Here is a 22,685-nt window from a genome sequence, read left to right as displayed (position 1 = left end):
TGATTTTTGTTTGATTCTTTATCCTCAATTTATACTTAAAGAAAACCTAAACATCATTTTCAATATGATTTATAAAAAAGAAATCAATTTTAAATATTGAAAGCTAAATAACTTTTAAACTTTAATTAACAAAACATAAACCAAATTTGAGTTAAAGTTATGAACAATATTATTATTAACAGACATGGAATCAAAATACGACCTTAAGACTCTTTAACGAATGAAATTGGAATAGAGAAAAGGGGTAATATGGTCTTTTTGCTAAAATTACTATTCTAAAACTCAAAAAGAAAGAAAAAAGAAAAAAAATAAGACTTGATTCATCCCACGACGTCGTTTATGGTATTTTGGCTTTGGCATGCCTTTTCCTGTTTTCTAAACACTCCAATAACTTTTATTTTCTTTTAAGAACTTAAATTAGTTATGGGATGGAATGGATGGATATCCAACCTTTTATGTTCTAAATAAGTAGTCATATCAAATCACTTTGTAATGGTTTTAAACTTTTCACAAATATCTCTCATGAGAAGGAAAGATAATAATATAATTTACTGTTCAATCGTTTTTTCATATTTTGCATCCTATTTAAACGGATTCCTCATGTGATAATAAGAACTTTTAATCTTCACTTCAAAAAATAACTTGGGGGGAAATTTTCAATAGAATAGACCCAATTCTGTAGAAAAATATATTGTTGTAGTATGTACTCCAAAAAATACTAAATGGTTAACAAATAAGCACATAGTTTTCTGGTAATAGTTTTCTGGTAACAGTCAACGATTATGTTATAAATAATCATGAACATAAATAACTTTGACAATATATGAACCATAATCAGCTTTTTTTCACTCCACACCATCTCTTGCAGTTGTATCAGTTCGAAACCAAATAAAATTATTTGCACATCACAAATGCAATGGTAAACAAAAAAGAAGCATAAGATCTACCAAATTATCTTGTCAAGTAAAGAACAGAATACAATTAACAAAGAAATCGTTGAATAACTACATAAAATATAGAGACTTCCACAATTAGAAAAAGTAATTAACAAAGTTAATGGATATACATATTCACGCAATAGATGACATTATAAAACCAACTACCTCGTCGTAGAAGAGGTTGTATCTAACAGTGTAGAAGCAAAGCTCTTACACATGCAATATATAAAATGAAATGTATTCCCCAACTAATTTGATCCTAACTAAAAGTCCTCTCCTTATAAGAGTGATATTAAAATCCTCACCATCCCATTGCAATGCAATATACAAATAAACAAAAATAAAAGAATAATAAAGAAAAGAAAGAGTAAAGATATAACTATAAGTACAATAAAATGCTAACTAATAGATGACTATATAATGGGAAATCCCAAAAATTAGGAAAAAATGGACCCATTTTGAAAGAGAGAAAAATGGTGAATGAAATGAAATGGCAGAATTTGAAAGGGTATTGAAAATTGTAAGCTTTGCTTTGTGGGACTGAAATAAAAAAACAAAGTCAGACCTCCATGATTCCATTATATTATACCTCTCTCTCCATTCCAATTCCTACAATTGTTCAACAAAATTCAAAAACACTCTCTACATACATAATAGACGGCGACAGCTCTTGCAGGCATAAATGGATAGGCAACACAACAGAGGCCTCTCAGAAAAGCCATTTTTTTGGGATTTTGTAACGTTGAGTCAGTTCTTTTACAGAGAAACTGAGAAATTAAAGATAACCCAACAAATACTAAAATACTGAAACAACTCATGTTGAATTTTGAACAAAACCCAAACTCAGTCCTCATCACAATGAAATAACCAAACCACTAAATACAAGATAGTAAGATAACAACATAGCTGCAAATTAATGAAAATCATGTCAAGAGATACTCAAATACTGAAACAACAAGTGTTGAATTTTGAGATTGATGGGTGGTTTGCAGTCTAAATGGAAGTCAACAAAAATTGCAGCTTAAACCCCAAATTAAAAAAATCGTGACCACCTGAAATAAGATGGAAATTACCGTTGCTGTGAAGCTTCTGCTGCCACCATCGGAGTTAGATGTTAGCGTCGAGTAGGGACACCGTCACCGAATGCTTTTGTAGTTTGAATAGCACAGTGAAGGTTATTCGGAGAAGAAATGGGCATCGGAGAAGAAATGGGCATCAAAGAAGAAATGGGCGGATTCCATTTCGAGAGGAAAAAGGGTTTGCGAGCGGAGAAGATTGAAAGAGTAAAGTAAGAGAGAGAATTTGTTGTTTTTTTTACAAAATAAAATTATTAAAATAAAAATTTAAATGGACTTTTAATGTCCGTTTAAAACCAACATTAAAGCTTGTTATTTTTTACAAAATAAAATTATTAAAATTAAAATTTAAATGGACCTTTAATGTCGGTTTTCAAAATGGCGGACCTTTAATGCCGGTTTAAAACCGACATTAAAGCTTACTCTTTAATGTCGGTGGAAAACCGACATTAAACATCCCCCTTTTCAAAACCGACATTAATGCTCATTTTTTATTTTTCCCAACCGACATTAAAGCCTAGATTTCTTCTACTAAATTGTTTAGATTTGGTTACACAATCGTTTAGATTTTGGTATGCAAATCTAAACGATTTTCTTTTCAAGATTTGGTACACGATCGTTTAAATTTGGCTAAACGATTTTTTTCAAGTTTCTTTTGGTACACGATCGTTTATTTTCTCAAGATTATTCGGTACACGATTGTTTAGATTTGTCTACACGATCATTTATTTTTTTGTACACGATCTTTTACAACGATTTTTTTTAAGTTTTTTTATATTTAGTACACGATCTTGAACAATCAAATAAAAGTTTGGAAAAATTAGATCCTTTATATTTGATACATGATCTTGAACCAAATAACAGTTTGGAAAAAAAAAGAGGAAAAGAATAAAGATGATGAAAAGAAAAAAAATCAAATCGTAGACGAAGAGGAGAAGAAAGACGATTAAAAAATGGTTAACTTCATGGGCTTTGTCACATAAACCGTAAATATTTTACCGATTTGTTATAATTATGAAAATTTCCCTTATAAATATGTATGTAATATTTTTTCTAATTTATTTAGGGTGTCTAGCTAAGTTTAAGTTGTGCTCTCTATGTAATATGTACTATAGATAAATTTAGGTCAAATTTAAATAATGAGACATAAAGTCATGTTTAACTCCATAACCCTAACTTAATCAAGCTATATATTTTTCATATGCATCCTCCATTAATTTTGACCAAACCCGTTCGGCTTTGTCTAACCTTCTCTATTTAGCTCTTTAACCCTAACTTAATCAAGCTACATATTTTCCATGTGCATCCTCCATTAATCTTACACTACTACAAAACTGAGTTTACTTGACGCTTTTTAACTGTCAAGTATTTGTTTACTTAACGCTTTTCAATGTGTCGACTAATCTAGTATCAAGAATAAGGGAGGTTTACTTGACAGTTTCTAAGTGTCAAGTAAATTATACTTGACATTGAAAAAACGTCAAGTATATAATTATACTTGACAGTTTTTATGCGTCAACTAATCCAGTATCGAGAATAATGGAGTTTTATTTTTGATAGGTTTTACATGTCAAGTGAAATTATACTTGACAGTTTATAGGTATCAAGTACTTGTTCAAATAAAAAATTATATATTTTAAAATATCCATATATCTTATATTCACATGTTTTGAAGTCCATACACATCAATTAAAAAATTGAATCAACTCAAACTTTCAATCAAAAGAACTAACAAATTGCATATATATCCTTGAATATGCATATAGTTGGTCATTACATACTTACAACTTATGAACATCGTTCTTATTCATATTACAAAACAAGTTATGATCATCATTCTTAATCATAAAACACAAAGTATATGTAATAATAAGAAACAAAGACATCACCCTCCTCCAAGCCCCACACTCTTAGATAACTCCAAACTCAAAGTCTCACGATTGTTATCATCAACTCCTTGAAATCTACAAACAAAATGAGAACAACATTAAAACTAAGAACTCTAACTTTTAAGTATAAGACCTTTGACACTAGAATTATGTCCTTGAAATAGACACAAAATGTAGGATCTCTATGAAGTATTGGACGCTTACAACATACTTTAAGAATTAGTCGATGGTTGCTCACATAGCTATCAAAAGAATAAGAGAGAACACATGGGATGTCATAGTTACTACCTAGAAAGTATCATTGATGATACTAAAAAAAACAACTAAGGTACCGATTACCTAGGAAAGCCAAACACCAGCTAAAGCTAACAAACCAAACAACGAAAAACAACTAATTGAAAACAAACAAAACTAACAGACAGGGCTGTAAAAGCAAGTAAATATAACAAACGCTAAAACACTTAAAAGCCCAGAAAGCCGCTACATCAAACAACATAAGCTATATTTTTTGGATAAGAGTAACATCATAAGACATGAATGAATAAACAAATTAGTAACAACATTAATTAGGAAAAAGGTATGAAAAAGATATTTCAGCCAACATTTCATAAAACTCAGTAGCTTCTTGAGTAAAATTAATCTGCAAGACTGCAAAATTAGGAAAAAATGTATAAAAGATACCTATTGCAAGTATTCTTCAATACTTATTGCTTCAGCAGGCGTCCTAAAATGTAGTCTTCAAAAGAAGAAAAACACACAAACATAAAAGATTAGAAAGCAATAGCATATCAGAATAAAACTTTACACTGTAAATTAGATCAGGGCTGCAAATATATACACAACTTTACAAGAAAAAAATAATCTTGACCATATAGGGAAAAGCCAATGTTCATTTTTTAGTCATATGTGTAGCCCGTTAAGCCATATGAATGCCAGTTCTGATAAGCATCAATAAATGGGAAAGCAATGATAATGAAAGCCAATCTTTTACTTCGTGTAATAACAAACAAAATATCCTACACCTACCAAGTAAAGAGTCTCGATGATATAGTCCAGCATGCAACTGAGCGACGAAAATAACCAGAGGAACTAAATTTGCTTGTTTCCGGTAAATAGTAAATATCAACTGTTCCAATACCGTGTTGAAAGCCTACATCGGTATGCTATGAGCATGCAGCTTATTACTTCTGTTATATAAATTTTTCTTTTTTATCAAAAGGTTACCGTTGATTCCGTTCATTGCACCTACAACAACTTAATGACCAGCAACATCGTATACATGACAAGTCGTTGTCGCTGGACCAAAAACCCTATCTGAAACATGCAAAAAATACCCATTTGAAAGAAGAATAGCAAATTCATTGATACACGGGTCCGAGGAACAATTAAGCAGCCACTAAATAACACAATTATGTCAAAAAAATGATAGAATACTCAAAAAGTTCTAGAACAACTTTTCGAAAGCTTAAATCACAATGCAATTCAAAAAGAAAAGGTACTTGCAACTTTTTGGCTAAAAAAGAAAAAGTTATGGAGACAACAGTTGACTACGCAAGATAAAAATGAATTCAAGATCCAGAACAACTTGATGGTAACCAATTCAAGCAAAGTGTGACCAAAAATTGAAAAGGAGTTCAAACGAACCAAATCCATAAGCAATGGATGAGTTGAATTCGTTCCTCACTGTATATTCTCTGTCCGCATACCAAGCTATCTCGTCTCCTTTATTAAGCTCTCTAACACTGGTCCAAATCAAAAACAAGAAGAGAAAATAAATAGAATAAGCTTCCAAGTACCATCACTAGCTCGAAGACGAGAAACTTATCAGCCTCCGCCAAAATCGGTCCACCATTTCTTCAAAGAATCGAGTAAAAAAAAAAAGCAAATAATACCTCAAAAGTCTAAACCTAACCGTGACCGTCACATTTTCTTTAGCCTTCATGACATCAAAACGGTCAAGTTGAGGAGTGGAAGGGCTCAAGTTACAACTAGCAGTTGTCATCGGAGAAACCGAAACCTTCGACGGAGGTCTCGAAGACGCTGTTGAAGAAGGAGTTGTAGGTCGTCCGTTCGGCCTGGAGGCCGACGACAACCCCAGAGACTTCCGTGAGCAGAATGGAAAGATGGTAGAAGGTCTTTGGGACCTAGAAAGGCTCGTGGAGGATGCCATTTAGGGAGTAAAAACAAGTAAGGAAGATCATTCGTGGTGTGAGATCGTTCGATGACCGGCCGTCTGAAGGGATCGTTCGCGCAATCATGGCCAAGAAGGGGAGCGTGCGAATTGGAGAAAATGGGGGAAGAGGAAAGGTTTGGGGGAAAAATGATAGGGTTTTTCTTTTAGAAATTGGGAACAAAAGAAAATTTGGGAAAAAATAGGGAAAAGTTTTTTATTAGAAATTGGGGAACAAAAGGGAACTTTGGAGAAAAAAAGAGGGAAAAGTTTTTTTTAGAATATGGAGAAAATATATATTATTTGACATTTAAAAATGTTAAGTAATTAAATCTAATCTTGACGCTTTTAATCTATCAAGTATTTAAAAATAAAAAATAAAAAACTGTCAAGTATTTCCAGTTTTCTAGTAGTGTTAACCTGGCCCATTCGACTTTGTCTAACCTTCTTTGTTCTTGTTTGACTATCTATCACATAATGACTACTTAACTAAATTATTTATCTAATAAATACTACACAGAACGTCAACATTTCATTTATGATTTATGTGTGCACCAAATTTGAAATTTGTAATTCAACTTTATAAACATCACATAGACCATAACTCATCTAGTGTGGCCGACTACATAAAATTGCCCTAATTGATTCGACTAATTTGATTAAAAATCCAAATTGTTAGTTTCTTGATAGTAGATAAATATATTTGTTTTAGTTTCCTAATTTGTCTCTTGGACTGTTGTTGTGGTTGTACCATAAATTGTTTTAGAGTGATCACATCTTAGCTGATGTCATATTTATTGTAGTTCTCTCGTAGAATATTTCTTTTAAAAAATTTGGTTGTCCCATAGATTTTATTTATCGGCATGTTTTCCTTTTCTCGAGCATTTTCAAATCATTGTTAGGATATTTCTTCATTTGCTCTGAGAAGCTTCCTTTGCTAGGGTTGTCACAAATGTTGTTCTCTTTGTTTGTTCATTGAAACCTTAAGAAGAATTTTGTGTTTGTAGCATATGACTTTCTTTGAGTGCGGTGACAAAGCTTTTTTAGTAATTTGTTGGAGAGTGCATTGATTCCAAAATATACTCACTATAACAAATTAGACTTTCTATTACTGATAACTTCTCAAAAGAGTTATCTTTCTCTACCTAAATCATGCAAATTCTGAGTATCTAATGGTTTGTCTCGATGTATTGACAGGTAAATAAGCAAATGATACTTTTGGCCAACAAAGGATGCTTTCAATGTAACAAAGAGGTTAACAAGAATCCATATCAATAATACATAGCTTACCTCAAGCATAAGTAGGTAAGCGTCGCGGGTGCTTGCTCCCTGCATTTACCAGAGGGTTTTCATTGAGGTAAAGCAATGCAACACTCTCCTACGGCTCCGTAGCGCTCTTGGGGTTTCAAATCATAGGCTTTGCGCTAGCGTAAGTGTCATGAGCATGCTTGTCTAGAGTGTTGTTTGTCAGGCGCATGCCCAAACACCTTAAAAAATCACCTTATCTTTATATCTTGTACTTAGCTTAGTTTATGGCTTTCCTTTTAATGTCGTTGACCTTGGGTGTGACATTTTTCACTTTTCATATGCAAGTTTGTCAAAGCTAAAAAAGTTTAAAATGTATATATGGGAGATCCATTAGTTGAATCCCCGACCAAGCCTTCTCGTACTCTTTGCAATCTAAGCTTTCTTTGCAATTGAGAGTCTTCAATGTTTTCTTTAATAATGTATTCAATGCTTTTCCTCCTCTCTCACATTTTATAAAACAAATTTCTCAAAAACATAAAGGGAGGCTACATCATATTGTGAGTTTGCCTACGACTTTTGAATTTAGTTCGGTTGACTTGTTGTGAGGCCCTAATATGGAGAAAGGGAGTCATTTTAAAGAGGAACCTTGCTAGAAAGTTATTTCGGATAAGTATAAGCATGATACATCCTATGAGGAAGGATGCGAGAGGAGAAAAGGCAACGCGAAGAGAAATGTTTAAGTCTAAAGTTCTATCGTGTTGGGTTGGTTGCATGGTGCGGTGAATCGATAAGGTGACATGTGTTCACCGTAGGAGAATATGTATCTCTCATATGGAATACCAGTTCTTTGTGATAATTATTATGGAACTTGTCCCACTTTCTATTTGTTTTTCTTACAAATACTTTACTTTGTATTCTGCATGTTCAACATTCTCTAAATGTCTAACTAGTTCTCACGATTTGAAATATAAGTTTATTTTGATTGGATTGTTTCTTTTCACATAAGTCAATCATTTATGTGTTGTCGATCATGACATTGTTCAATATGTCTAAGTATATATTACTTATTTTCATAAATAATATCGTGAGCAACATTGTATGCAAAAATGTTGTCAAGTTATTTAAGTATGATTCCATTTCCTGTCATGGCATATAATTTTATCGAGATCTCTTTACTATTCGTATTTACTTTAAGATTCTTATGAGTACTCATATTCATGATTTTTTCTAGAATATCCATATTCTTAACTGAGCATTAATTGACTATTTCTTCTTTAAGGATCTTTCTCTTTGGAACTCACATTTGCCTATCACGCTTCAAACGTGTTGTATTGACAACTTGTTGCAGTAGGATATCATTCTTATATGGTATCTTTGTAATCACTCTAACCCAGTCACTTTCTTACAATTATAAATGTTTTGTAAATACATCTACATTTGATTTGAAATCATTTTATTTCAAATGAGATATCTTTTGAACTTCTAGTTTGAAGTGTGTATGATGATCAAAATGAGACAATACTTATGCATTTCATTCAATTTACTTTTCCGACGTTTTCTTAATTTCTCCCCCCTAATGTTGGAAAATTTGTCTCATTAATGAGAACTAGAAAATTGCATAGTAAATATATCATCCATCAAGAGTTTAATTATTCCATCATCTTAATTATGATCTCATACAAACATAAGCTACAAGACGTTCATTCACTTATCTCAATCAATTATAAAATGTTTGGGATGCAAACTTACTAGCATTCTTAAATCAAAATAATAAGTATATCTATGACCATCAATAGGATGCGCCAACAAGAATTAATAAACCATGAATTTCTTCCAAAAGCATGAGAGTTTCAATTTCAATTTTCGCTAGTGAGAGTTTGATAATTAGCCTCTTGAGAACAAGAGACCCTTGACAATTTATTACATAAAAGAATCTTCTAGTTCTTCAATGGATGTCAATATATATTTCCAATCATACATTAATTTCATTATTGACCCAAAATGACTCTCATATCAAATAAAATTATATTTGGATCAATGAACTTCAGGTTCATTATTGCATATATATCTATTACACGAATGTGTGTGTAATATAATTGAGAAGTAAAAGTAGACAAATTTTCTATATATCTACCTGCAAAAGATTATATAGAATATATGCATATCATATATTATTCTTATAATCAATCTCTCTAGATATGATAATTGATTACACCATATACCTTTCCAATTTACTAAACTTCTTTTTGATAGATTTATAAAGATAGTAAAGTATCTCAAGACTCTCAAGACTATCAAATCTTGAAGATGTATTATTTAGTTTTAAGTATAATATGCATAGATGTACTATATACAACACATAAATATCAACTATTCTTATTCTCTCCAAGAGATTAAAAGGAAATCCAAATATTTCATCCATACATAAATGGGTAAAAAGAATGATCATCTCTTCAAGAGCTTGTAAGTAATCTGTGATATCCAAATAATATCATATTTATAAGGTTAAAATAAAAACTATGATCTCTTCGAGAGATATAAATAATTTATCAAAATTTGCTTTCATACATTGCTTTCATTTTCATCGTTAATGATTTTATTTTTTTTAAATAGACTCTTAATGTACATCACGTACAAGATTATTGTATCTTTTCCAAACATATTTGGAAAATAAAATTCTCATATGGTTCTAATCAAATAAACTCTTCTTCTCTATTAACATATTTTCGATCTTACTAAATATTGTAACATTCGCTTCATAAAATGCTATTAAATTATTTGATCAAAATTTACCATTTTTTTCTATAAAAACATATGCTCAATATATAATATAATGTTTCAAACTTTCTTTCTCAAATTGTTATTGTAAGAGCAAAGATGTTTTGATATGTGCAACTACTGATGCACGACAAAAACAATGAGCCCTAACTGATTTATGCAACTTCAGGTGCATTAAATCAACATTGGGTTTAAGAAGTAATTAATTATTAAACATAAATTTCATAAACTTTGTCATACATATAAATTTGTAAGACTCACAAAGTTCACATAAGAATAATTTAAATATTCAACAATCAAATATGATTCGATATAAGCATGATAAACAAGTAAAGTTAAAGATAATATTGAATACTTATTCTCATATTTGAAAAATAAAAGAAATATTATCACAATTTTTGTTAAGAAGAATGCAATTCGATTAAGGAAACAAATATTCCAACTTTACTTTCTATATATATAACAAGCATATTTAAAGATAAAGAAAATATAAACTTATTAGAAAACGTCTCAATCAAATATTTCAAATATAAGAATTATATTTAAAAATAAGGCATGATTTACCACCTTAATCTAAATAACATAGAACATTTATAGCATACATCTAAAATGATATAGCATATTTGACAAATCTATAAGATTTAACCAAAAAATTAAAGTCAAGCAATACTTGATATTCAATATCTTTTCTATTTTGGATCACTCAAAATAAGATTATTTAAGTTTCTCAAACATAAATTTTATTTCTTAACAAATACAAAAATTTTCTATGGTCTAAAATAATAACCACACATATATATACATATACTTCAAATAGAATTTAAGTTTGAATATATACTTATCCAACACCTATGTCATGATATACATATCTCATGCACCCAAAATTTAACATCACAAAGTTTTACCATGAAATGTCATACATAACTTGGAACCAACAATCAAAGATTGTTTTTCATTAACTCTATGCAATTGCAAATTTTTTCTATTTAGTCATTCTACCAAAGTATGAGGATAAAGTACATGAAACTTTTGTCAAACATATAAAAATATGAGTAAAGTTTATCGATTCGATCAAATCAAATTGTAAAACTAGTAACAAATGTACCTTAACAAACAATTATACAATTAACATATATTGCATACTTAGTTATCAAATGTTTAAATTCATCTTCTTTCAACTTTATGTTTAAATTCAAGAAATTTGAATGATGGTGATGAGAAGATCAATGATGAATCCACCAAATACATACATATACGACAAAATCATCAAAATCGAAACACTCGCCATATTTGAACGAAATTCTAAATACCTAAAAATTATTAAGAAAGTTCTAGCAGATCTTTAACATGAATCAAAGTCAATTTCTATAAAGCCTTCAAAGTAGTAAAGACTCGTGTTGATGACGTGTTATAAAATAAAGAACAAAGAAACAACCAAAGAGAAAAAGAAAAGAGAAAGATAGAGAAAAGAGGAAGAAAGGAAGACAATTGAACTCAATTGTGGTGTGTATATAAATGATCTTTACAACCTCTATTTATAGGGTTGTAAGAATAATTGTTACAAAACCAAATATAAATAGAGGACAAGAAAATTATGAAAATTGATGGAGAAGTTAGTGAATGAATTTGTAGCCAAAGAAGGTTATGAACATATAATGATATTTAACTTTAATGTAGAATATTCATAATAAAATCTACAAAACTAAAACGCAAAACTCAAATTTTATAGATAAATTTGTATAACATTTTGAAACTCAAGAGTTACATTCTTTTTTTCAAACTTTTAACATAGCAAAAGTACCAAAGCTGAAGTTCATACTAGTTTAATTATGTCAATTATTTTTTTGTATGGAAGTTGAAAAGGGAAAGAATTGATTTCAATCTACAACTACCTAGTTCTATGGTTAGATGGGTTTATTTACTCAACAAGATTGACAAATGACTTTACCATAAGATATTTAATGAGTGTACGTAATAATTATTATTTCATGCCTAAACTTTGCATGTTTAGTACATCAAGACTTTATACTAAAACTACCCATTAAATTTTCTCTATATAAAGCTACACCATCGTAACGATGGCCCATAAACTTGTATTTAAAGAAGAAAAGACATGTGACACATGTACAAACTCTATTCAAACAGAAAGTAATTAATATATTTTGTCATCTTATTTAAGAAACATTGATCGTGTCTAGTCACTAAAGGTCCGTCGAAAAAAATTCCTAATGAGAGCACTTCTTTACTCTATTATATGTAATTATGTCATTCACATGTGTTTTTAAAAATAAAGTAGAGTTTAACATTAACTTTGAGTAAATATTAGGATGGTTTTAAAAAATACCAAGATATTGAAACTATTTAGGTAATATGGAAAAATTCATAAAACTTTTCGTATCTCGTTTAAAATTTTTGATATATTCTATAAATAGTTTTATTTTTTATGTTAATCATACAAGTTTTCCAAAATAATTATTTATGAACAAAAATTTACATTGTAAATGAAGAAAATATGATATTAACGAGTGTATTAGAAATTTTGTTGACTTTTAAGCTTGTTTAATAATCCTTTGTTCTTTTTTATAATTATAAATTTATTTTTTCTTAAATTCTTACTATTGTTTTCATTTTAATTTTCTAGATAAAGAAAAAATTGAATTATTTCGTAAAATTAAAAAACAAAACTATTCTTTTAATTTTAATTAAATTTTGCGGCCAAAGAGTTTTTCTTTTTTTCTTTTTTAAGTTTTCGAAATATTAATAGAAAGTTCATATATAACAAAGTTGTAACAGATGAATTTAAATATGAGAAGTTTTTTTTTTTAGAAACAAAAAGTTTCATTTCAAGTTGTCCTCCATTTGATTTGAGCTTGCAAAAAAAATAAAATGACGCCCAACAAATTGGTATGAGAGTGAATCTTGATTTTCAAGATTTTGAACATTTGAGGATTAAAAATCATAGCAAACCTAAGAATGGCAGTGGCAATAATAGAAATTGAGAAGTTCGATGGAAAGGGAGATTTTGCTTTATGGAAGGTAAAAATAAAAGTTTTGCTAGATCAGCAAAAGGCTCACAAAGTCCTTTTAGATCCTTCAAAACTTCCGACGACACTCACAACATCACAAAAGGAAGAAATTGAGTTAAATGCCTATGGTGCACTAATCCTAAACCTCAGTGACAGTATTATAAGAAAAGTAACAGAAGAAGATACAACATACAAAATTTAAAAGAAATTAGAAAGTCTATATGCTACTAAAGATCTCCCTATAAAATGTACCTAAGGGATAAATTCTTTACATACAAGATGGATCCTTCAAAAGCATTGACTGACAACATATAAAATTTCAGAATTTAAAAGTTTTTGGGACAAACTATTGATGAAAACGAAGCCTATGTTCTCCTAAATTCTCTACCCGAAGCTTACAAAGAGGTAAAAAATGCGCTCAAATATAGAAGAAACTTAATAAAAACAGATGCAATTATATCAGTCCATAAAACAAGAGAATTAGAAATTAAGTCATCATAAAAGGAACATCACAATGGAGATGTATTTCTCAAACACAAACCTCAATCTAATCAATGGAAAATCAGTAGGAAACTTCTTTTAAATGATGAAAACAAGGCAAAACAGAAGAAGAAATGTAAATATTGCAAGATGAAGGGGCATCTAATCAAAGATTGCTTTTTCTTAAGAAAAAGAATCAAGAAAAATAAAAAGATTCAAAATGAAAGCAACCCGAATCAATTATCAAATTTATCAAAGTTTGGGCCAATTCTTTGCAAATTCTCTCTCAAGGTTAATAAAATTTTGCCTCAAATTCTTCCATGAAATGTCTCCTTTCTTTGAATTTCTTCTTGAACCTACTTTGAGAATGATGAAGAACTAAGGTACTTTTCTTTGGAAATCGTAGTTCTAGCAATTCTTTCTTGAGAATATTGTCTAAATGCTTTCTAATTCAATTTTTAGTTGTATTCCAATCTTGTTTTTATAATTAATTCTTGTTTGATTGGTTTGATCATCCATAATTGGTGAATTTACTTTAATTTCTAATGGCGCTAACCATGATTTTTAAAGCAAGGTTGACTGAATGTTGTTGGTTTGATCTTAAGCATGTCTTCCTTTGATCTTATCTCTTATTTTTAATTAAAGTTTCAACTAATTAATCATTCTTAAGAGATCTTCCTTATTCTTGAGTGTCATAACATTGAAACCTAGAAACAAAATGCAAATTCTAAAAATTTCATGGAAATTAGATGGCTAAAATGGACAAGACGCACAGATCGGTGAAGGATGAAGGCTAGTTAATGGCGATGTTGCACGGCAGAACAATGAAGGAGACGCGACAGAGACGATTCGATTTGAAGAAGCTCGTCTTGGATGGGAATGGATGGGCGTCGATGGCTTGTGTGACAGTCGAACAGAGAGAGGGATGGAGACCTACTGATGCGCGCGGACGGTGGAGCGAGCAAGGACAGCGGCTAGGATTTTGTGGAAGAGCAAGCTAGGGTTTCTAGGGTTTTCTTTGAGGAAGAAGATGAATAGTGTCACACATCCCGAGGTCTCCTTAAGAAAAAATAACTCCTCTTTTTCCTTAGAGGTCTCAAAATAACCAACACCTTCTCTCTTTATTTAATACAAATCAAATCTTCTTTTTCTATTCTCCCCAAAATAATATATAAAACCTAATAATTATACTATTCCATAAATATAATTATTTCTATTCTTCAATAACTTAAATAATTATATATACACATATATATAACTATCTAAAATTCTCTAAACTTCACCAATATAAATCAACCAATATCAAACAATTTAAATCAAAGATTTACAACACCAAAAAATTCTAAATTTCCAAACTAATTAAATATTCTCCTAACAATATTTAGTTCTAATTTCCACAGTAACAAACAATTCCAACAATCATAATTTAAACCAAGATAAAAATAAAATTACCTAACTCTTGAGGCGTTACAAATGATTTCTAATTTCAATTTTTAGTTGTATTCCAATCTAGTTTTTATAATTAATTCTTTTTTGATTGGCTTGATCATCCATGATCGGTGAATTTACTTTAATTTCTAATGGTACTAAGCATGATTTTTCATGCACGGTTGATTGAATGTTATTGGTTTGATCTTAAGCATGTCTTCCTTTAATCTTATCTCTAATTTTCAATTAGAGTTTCAACTAATTAATCATTCTCGAGAGATCTTCCTTATTCTTGAGTGTCATAACATTGAAACCTAGAAATTGAATGCAAATTCTAAAAATTGCATGAAAATTAGATGGCTAAGATGAAAATGATTTTTTTGAATTTAGTATGAATATATTAGATATGATTCTTGATTCATTAACAAAGGTTAATTAATTTCCTTGAACTAATTAGTTGTGGATTGAATTAGATTTGAACAAATTTATTTGTTGTATGATAGAAAGATCACTAGAATGAACCATTCCCATTTTAACTTTGTTGATAGAGGCCTATTTTCTTTCTTGTGCCCTATTATTCTAAAACTACAAAATCATTTACTTGCTTTACTCTACTTTTCTGCTTTGTCGCAACAAAATCCCCCCATTATATGCTAGAATATAATTCTTGTGTATTTGATCCAAGATTTGCATACCAATACATTGATTCTCTTGAGTTCGACCATAAGCTTCCACTTTACCTATATTTGTGTTTAGTATTTTGTATGTATAAGTTTGAGTTATAAATATTTTTGTTAATTTTGATCTAGGAATTCTTGAACCCTATTGATTACATATCTTTTCTTAAAAAGACATTCCTAATTTTTCAAGTTTACTTCAAGTGTACAAATTAATTGAAATATGTAGCTTTTTTCCTTCACTGAGATTTTTTTCTCATTGAGACTTTCCTAATAAGATTTTAACGAGATATATGTCATATATGTAATGAACAATCCAACGGGAATATTATATAAATTATTAAATAGATGCTTATTATGCTTAAAGTCAAAATATCATGTGTCATTTCATTCACATCTCATCTACATTGTCATGCGTCTTGAAGATACTTGATTTTAGTGTTCATGTAATCCACTACATGCTTGTCAAATTGCTTATAAATATTGGTATTTGGTGGGTCTTTAAGGTATACACATATGGGTGAAATTCCAAGGAAGTTGGATGTAACGACCCAACTCTTTATACTAAGCTGAGGTCATTACTAAAAAGAAGACTAAATTTTCTTTTTTTTTTAAACGAGAGAAGACTAAATTTTCATTAAAAACGGAATATTAAAACACTGAAACATAAACGCGGAAGCAAAACTGAGTCCTCATATTGCATGTCACGGATCCTTCTCTGTCGCTCGTCAGCTTTCCTCTACCTTTACCTTCGCCTAAAATGTTAAACATAGAAAGAGTGAGTATAAACATATACTCAGCAAGAGACCTACTACTAGTCCCGCTAGGTGTCTGTTAACTTCCCATTAGAGTCCTGAAAAAGGTACCCAATAACTGGCACGTTCCCGAACACGTGCAACATTCGCTCCCGTAGGAACAGAATCTGGTCTTCGGCGTCCCGAGGGAGCACCTAGAACATACTGGTCTGTAGCGAACCCAGAGGAAACACTAAGACAATCGGGTTGCGAGGATCCCGTCGAATCACTCGAATCATATCTATATCCATGCTAGACTGGCGGTCCCGTCGGACTACGCAGTCCTAAATAGGTGGTGATCTCGAAGGACACCCATGCAGGTACGACTCTAATAGACAAAGTTAACAGAACACCCTATCCATAGCATGTAGCACAACATAACATCATAACATGACATGAATATTAATCTTAACGTCCTTAATCATGTGATTAATATATCATGCATCAATAATCATCAACAGTCATCAACAACATACTACCGGTCATTAACATAACATCAGTCATCATCATCAATCATCAAGTTATGCATTTTAGCTACCATCAATGCATAATCATAATTACATGTGGTCTCTTAAATTCAGTTCGAAGGTCTAGTAGGAGAATCTCTTAACTTGAGATTTTAGCCAAACAAGGTACTCTCTAGTTGACAGTAAAAATTCTCCAATTAACTTGATCCTAATCATAAAAGGAAAACTCAATATCTTAATTAATGAAATTAGCAATTAGCTAATTCTCCCAAATTAATTAACTTCTCAAACAAAAGGGTTTGAAACCAATTCAACCTTGATTGGGAAAGTCCAAGATTTAGATCTTAAAAAGTTTAACCAATTGAACCTTTAAAGAAACCCCAAATAGATCCAAAATTAAATTAATAAAATATTAATTTAATTTTATTGACTTACCAAGGTTACTCAGATGAAGGTTGAAAAATTCTCTTATCTTTGATGGAAAAAATTAATCACTTTAAATCCTCAAGCTTCCAAAGAAATCAATGCTAATTTCAACTGATGAGGCGGCGACAACAAAGGGTTGTCTTAGAGAAGAAGATAAATAACCTTTTTTTTTTTCCTTTACTTTCTAAATTAAGCATTCCAATGCTATTTATAGACCCAAATAATAACAATAATATTTATTATTATTATTTCCTTTTCCTTTTTCTTTTAGGATATATATATATATATATATATATACATATATCTTTATTCACATTATCTTTCCTAAATAAATGCCTTAAATGCACAAAATCTTAGTCATCTATAACTATTAATAATAATAATAATACTTCTTTATTATTATTATTTTCTCTCACCAAAATCTACAATAAACATATATATTTATTTAAACCATTATTCTCTCTTATAACTAAATATATATATTTTTCGTCCAATCAAATTAACCATCTGTCTTCTCATGGATTATCTTCTTTTTCAAACAAATATAATTATATTCTATAATATAATTATCTACAATTTTCCAAATTATTAATTGAATATATATATCCATATATATACTCAATTAAATCCAATTCCACCAAAACCAACTTTTCCCTCCAAAAACTCAAATTAACTTGAATTCTCAACTAATTTAATCAATAAAATCTTTTTCAATAAACCACTTATAACTTCCAACATGAATTATCTTAACCCAACCATAACAACTCCACTTTAGAATTAATATTTATCTTTCTGCAGAATAATTAATTATCTTCCACAATAATTAATTATTATTTATCTTTCTTCAAAATAATTAATTATCTTCCACAATAATTAATTATTATTTATCTTTCTCCAAAAATGATTAATTATCTTCCACAATAATTAATTATTATTTATCTTTCTCCAAAAATAATTATCTTTTCCTTAAATAATTATATTTCAACAAATATCTTTTCCTTTCACATAATAATTATATATATATATTTCCACATATACATATAATTATTAAATTTCCAATAAACTTTTCACCTCACAATTTAATTAAATAACATCCATAATTATTTAATTAAATTCAACTTCAACAACACTAAAAACCTACAACTTTACTTAATCCTCTTAACCTACCATTTAATCAAAAACTCAACAAACACTACATGCCAAAACCTTTAATTAATTAAATATTCATCCAATAAATATTTAATTAATTTCAATTCACACATAAACAAATAATTCTCATTAAATGAATTCAAAATAATGCCCAATAAATTATCTTAATTTTTTGGGCGTTACATTGGAGAGAGTGAAGGTATTAGAAGATTTTTTTCTACTTTTATAATTTCTTATTTTCTTATTTATTTTATAGAAAGTTTGATAAATTTTGTTCTATTTTATTATTTTTTAAAATGCTCCTTTTCTTTTCACGTTTCTTATAATTAATTTATCCAATTAAAAACACTTAATTAATTAGTTAATCTACTAAAAATTATACGATTTTACCAAAATTAATTTCATAAAACTAACACAAACATAATTTGTTTCTTCCGAATTCTAATAGCATTCTCATGTCCAAACACAATGTTTTTGTTTTTAACCATGTTATTCTCCACCACACTTTTGTTGGAAAAAACAAATGTTGATCATCATTGTGCCGTGTCGAACCACTGTCTTGAAAGTAAAATTTGGCGCGACATCGATGCTGAATCGCATATGTCGGTTGCTCCCCAAGATTAATACCATCCAAACTAAAGCATGCACTCGCAAGAGTTAGGAATGGAATCAAAAGGAAAATGCTCAGAGAAAGCAATAGGGTTTTGTTTATATCAAAGGAAATTAATGTAACGCCCCAACAATTTGGAATTTAATTTATTATCTTAAGTGGAGTTATTGAAATTTTGGGTGTTTTGAATTAAATGATTTATGAACATTTGATTTTTAGACATCAAGAAAATATCTAAGGGTGATATTTATTTGGAAAAAGATTAAGGTGATTGGGTGATTTTGATATTTTTTATGGAGATTGTTGGGCTTAAATAAGAAAGAGATTAAGTGAATTTAATTGATTAAATTAGGGAAAGAGAAAAGAAGAATAATATTAAGCCTATTATTATTATTATTATTTTCTCTTTAAAAAGGACCATTGGGACCCGTGCAAGCCATCATCACCTTCTTTGAGAAAGAAAAAAAGAAAAAAAAATCCCTTCTTGTTGAAACCCTAGGCTGTCGTCGCCGTCGACCGCCGCTGTCAGCCGCCGTAACCCATCCGAGCCTCCACAAGCAGCCCCCACTCGCCACGTCTCTGTCGCTCGCCCGATCCGCGTTGCCAACCGACCACTCTCCATAGATCGAAAACCTGACCCACCCAGCCGATCGTGCAGCCGAGCGAAACGCCCGTCGACCGCGTTTCCAGCCGTCCGTCTTCGTCGTCGCCCGAACCCGAAAACGCGACCCGCGCGTCCGCGAGTCCCCTACCGCATGAAGTCGACCCGACCCGCACCTCTTCCTCGCGACCCGAGCAGCACCCATTCACGTCGAGCCGCACGCGCGCCGCACCTGCACCGTAGTCGGGCCGCGCGCCTTCTGCCGCAAGCTACGCCTGCATCCCAACCCAGCCGCTTCACCTTCAGCCGAGCCACCTCGGTTTTCTCCTCTTCAGTCAAGCGAGTTGAGCCGTCAAGCTCCTTTTAACCCTATTTTGACCCATATTTTCGGTAAGCCTCGGTAGGTTTGATTTTGGTTTTAGTTTATCGAGCTAACGTCATTTTGACCTAACTAAGTTGGTTGTTGGATTAAATTGACTTAGTTAATTGGAAGCCGAGCTGGGGATTTGTCCAACTAAGTCCAAACCGGGTCCGACCTTGATCTTGTGTAAGTCTCTTCAAGTGGTTTTTTGGACCTAAATTATTTGAGGGTTAAATTATTAAATTGTGGTTTTCTGACCATTTAGGACTTTCGCCGCTTTGGGAGCGTGTTGTTTTTACTGCTAGAACTTGTTGAGTAACCTCCAGGTAAGGGATTCTCCTACTAGACCTCCGAATTACATTACAAAGACCGCATGTATGAATATATGGTTACGCACGATTGATAGCTAAGTATATAACTCGAGGTTTTGGAAGAGAGACTGATATTAAAATTGTGCTTACCGGTTGACTCTATGGTTAGTGTGATTAGTGCATCCACGCTATCGCCTTCGCCCTATTGATATAGTTTTTTTGGTTGAGAATGGCGTGATATAATATGTTATGGTTTGATATGTTATAGCATGATTTGACGTAATTATGACATGTTATGATTTTACTATGATGTGAATTGATGAGATGTTGTGTGCATGTTATGGGTAGGGTGTATGTTAGCTTCTTATTAGAGTCGTACCCACATGGGTGTCCTTCAGGATCACCACTATTATGACACGGACATGATGGAGAGATCCAACGGGGTCGCTCACACTTATGACTGCGTAGTCTGACGGGATTACCAGTCTGACATTGACATTGACATGACATGAGTGATCCGACGGGACCACTCACAGCCCGATTGTCTAGGTGTTCCCTTGGGAATCACCAAAGATCAGCTTGTTCTTACAGGGGCACAGATTGCACGTGTTCGAGGACGTGCCAGTTTAGGGGTACCACTTTTCAGGACTCTAATAGAAAGTTAACAGACATCTAGTGGGACTAGTAGTGGGTCCCTTACTGAGTATTTTTATGCTCACCCTTTCCATTTTCATTTTTCAGGCAGAGGTAGAGGCAAGAACAAGGGCAAACTGGCGAGTGACCAGAAGTGATCGTGGTGGGCCATAAGGATATGCTTGCTTCCGCTTATGCCAAAATTCGAATTTTAGTATTGCATTTTCAATTCATTCTTTATTGGTTATTTTATTTCTTTAAAACTAGATAGGGCCCGAGTTAGGACTTTATTTTATACTTATTTCCTATTTCCCTTGATTATGTTTTTCTTTTTATGAAAATTTGAGGTTTTGTCTTATTCTAATTTTTTTAAAACTTTACAAATTTATTTACCCTTTTAAAAAGTAACGACTTCGACTTAGTATAAGGAGTTGGGTCGTTACAATTAAAAATCACTTACCCAAAAACTTTTCTTTATATATATATATATATATATATATATATATATATATATATATATATATATATATATATATATATATATATAAGAATAATGGTTATTGAGTTGTAAAATATATTAAATAATAAAAATTATTAATTTTCAACTCTTATAAAATAGTACAATGATAATCATTCCCGACAATATATCACCATGAATGGCTACCATTGCAATCCAGTTAAAATAGTAATAAAGAATTTTCTTTGAGCAAAGAAATAAGTAGTATAAACTTAAACATCAATATATCTTTCGATTTGAATTGATGCATAGTGAGGTGGGGCAACAATCCAATTAAAGAAAGTTACCTTTTAAACTTTCAATAACTACGGTTGAGACCCGCACAACACGTTTTACTTCTTAATTTTCCATCAATTTCGCAATAAAGTCTATCACAATAGACATCTCATAATTGTGCTATTTAGCCACATAGAACCTCAGGTCAACATGAAAGCTATAGAAAAAAATCCTTAAACTTTTTCATAGAAGGCAGTCATACCTTCACAACTACGTTTATTGTTGCATAAAGTATATCACAATAAACCACTCAAAACTGAGTTATGAAGACTTCACAACTAGTCCATATTAAGACCAACTTCATCAAGTCTGTAAAAGACAAACCACTTAAAACTGAGCTATGAAGATTTTACAGTTATCCATCAAGTCCATACCAGGACCACCCCAAAGAAGAGCTATAGAAATTTTTAAGGTTTTAGTTTCATTCATTAAATCCATTTTAAGGACTATCCACACGTGGCTATGGACCATCAAGTCTACCACATCAAGTCCACCCATAAAAGGGCTATGGACCATCAAGTCTGTCGCTATAGACCACCCAAATAAAGGGCTATGGACCATCAAATGTTTGAGTTTCATACTTGTTGAAAATCCTATTATTACTCTCTTCTTGTTAGGCCTTTGGAGAGATGATCTACAAATTTCCTCAGACCTCACATACTTCAAGAAGATAATTTTTTCATTCAACTATCATGTCACTAACTCCATGTTTAAAATGAATATATCTTCTTTTGCCATAACACACAATTCTTGGCAATACCTATGATAGCGTATGAATCTCAATAAAGATATACTAGTATAGAGGCCCTCCACAATGGCACATATCCCAT

The 22,685-nt window shown here is 31.1% G+C and overlaps 1 protein-coding gene across 1 annotated transcript; it reads right to left on the bottom strand.

Annotated features, from left to right (window-relative positions):
- Positions 1 to 3,727: 3,727 nt before the first annotated feature.
- On the bottom strand, positions 3,728 to 6,232 carry LOC103490113 (kinesin-like protein KIN-7C, mitochondrial). The gene is made up of 4 exons (XM_008449480.3): positions 5,796 to 6,232; positions 5,548 to 5,645; positions 4,585 to 4,639; positions 3,728 to 3,978 (listed from the first exon to the last, which is right to left on the bottom strand). The coding sequence occupies exons 1-3, from the start codon at positions 6,071 to 6,073 to the stop codon at positions 4,608 to 4,610; spliced, it is 408 nt and encodes a 135-aa protein (XP_008447702.1). The 5' UTR covers positions 6,074 to 6,232; the 3' UTR covers positions 3,728 to 3,978; positions 4,585 to 4,607.
- Positions 6,233 to 22,685: the final 16,453 nt, after the last annotated feature.

This window comes from Cucumis melo, chromosome 1, assembly GCF_025177605.1.
Source record: "Cucumis melo cultivar AY chromosome 1, USDA_Cmelo_AY_1.0, whole genome shotgun sequence".
Classification (NCBI taxonomy): Eukaryota; Viridiplantae; Streptophyta; class Magnoliopsida; order Cucurbitales; family Cucurbitaceae; genus Cucumis; species Cucumis melo.
The sequence above is the reverse complement of the archived record's forward strand: the minus strand, read 5'-3'. Positions and strand labels throughout refer to the sequence as shown.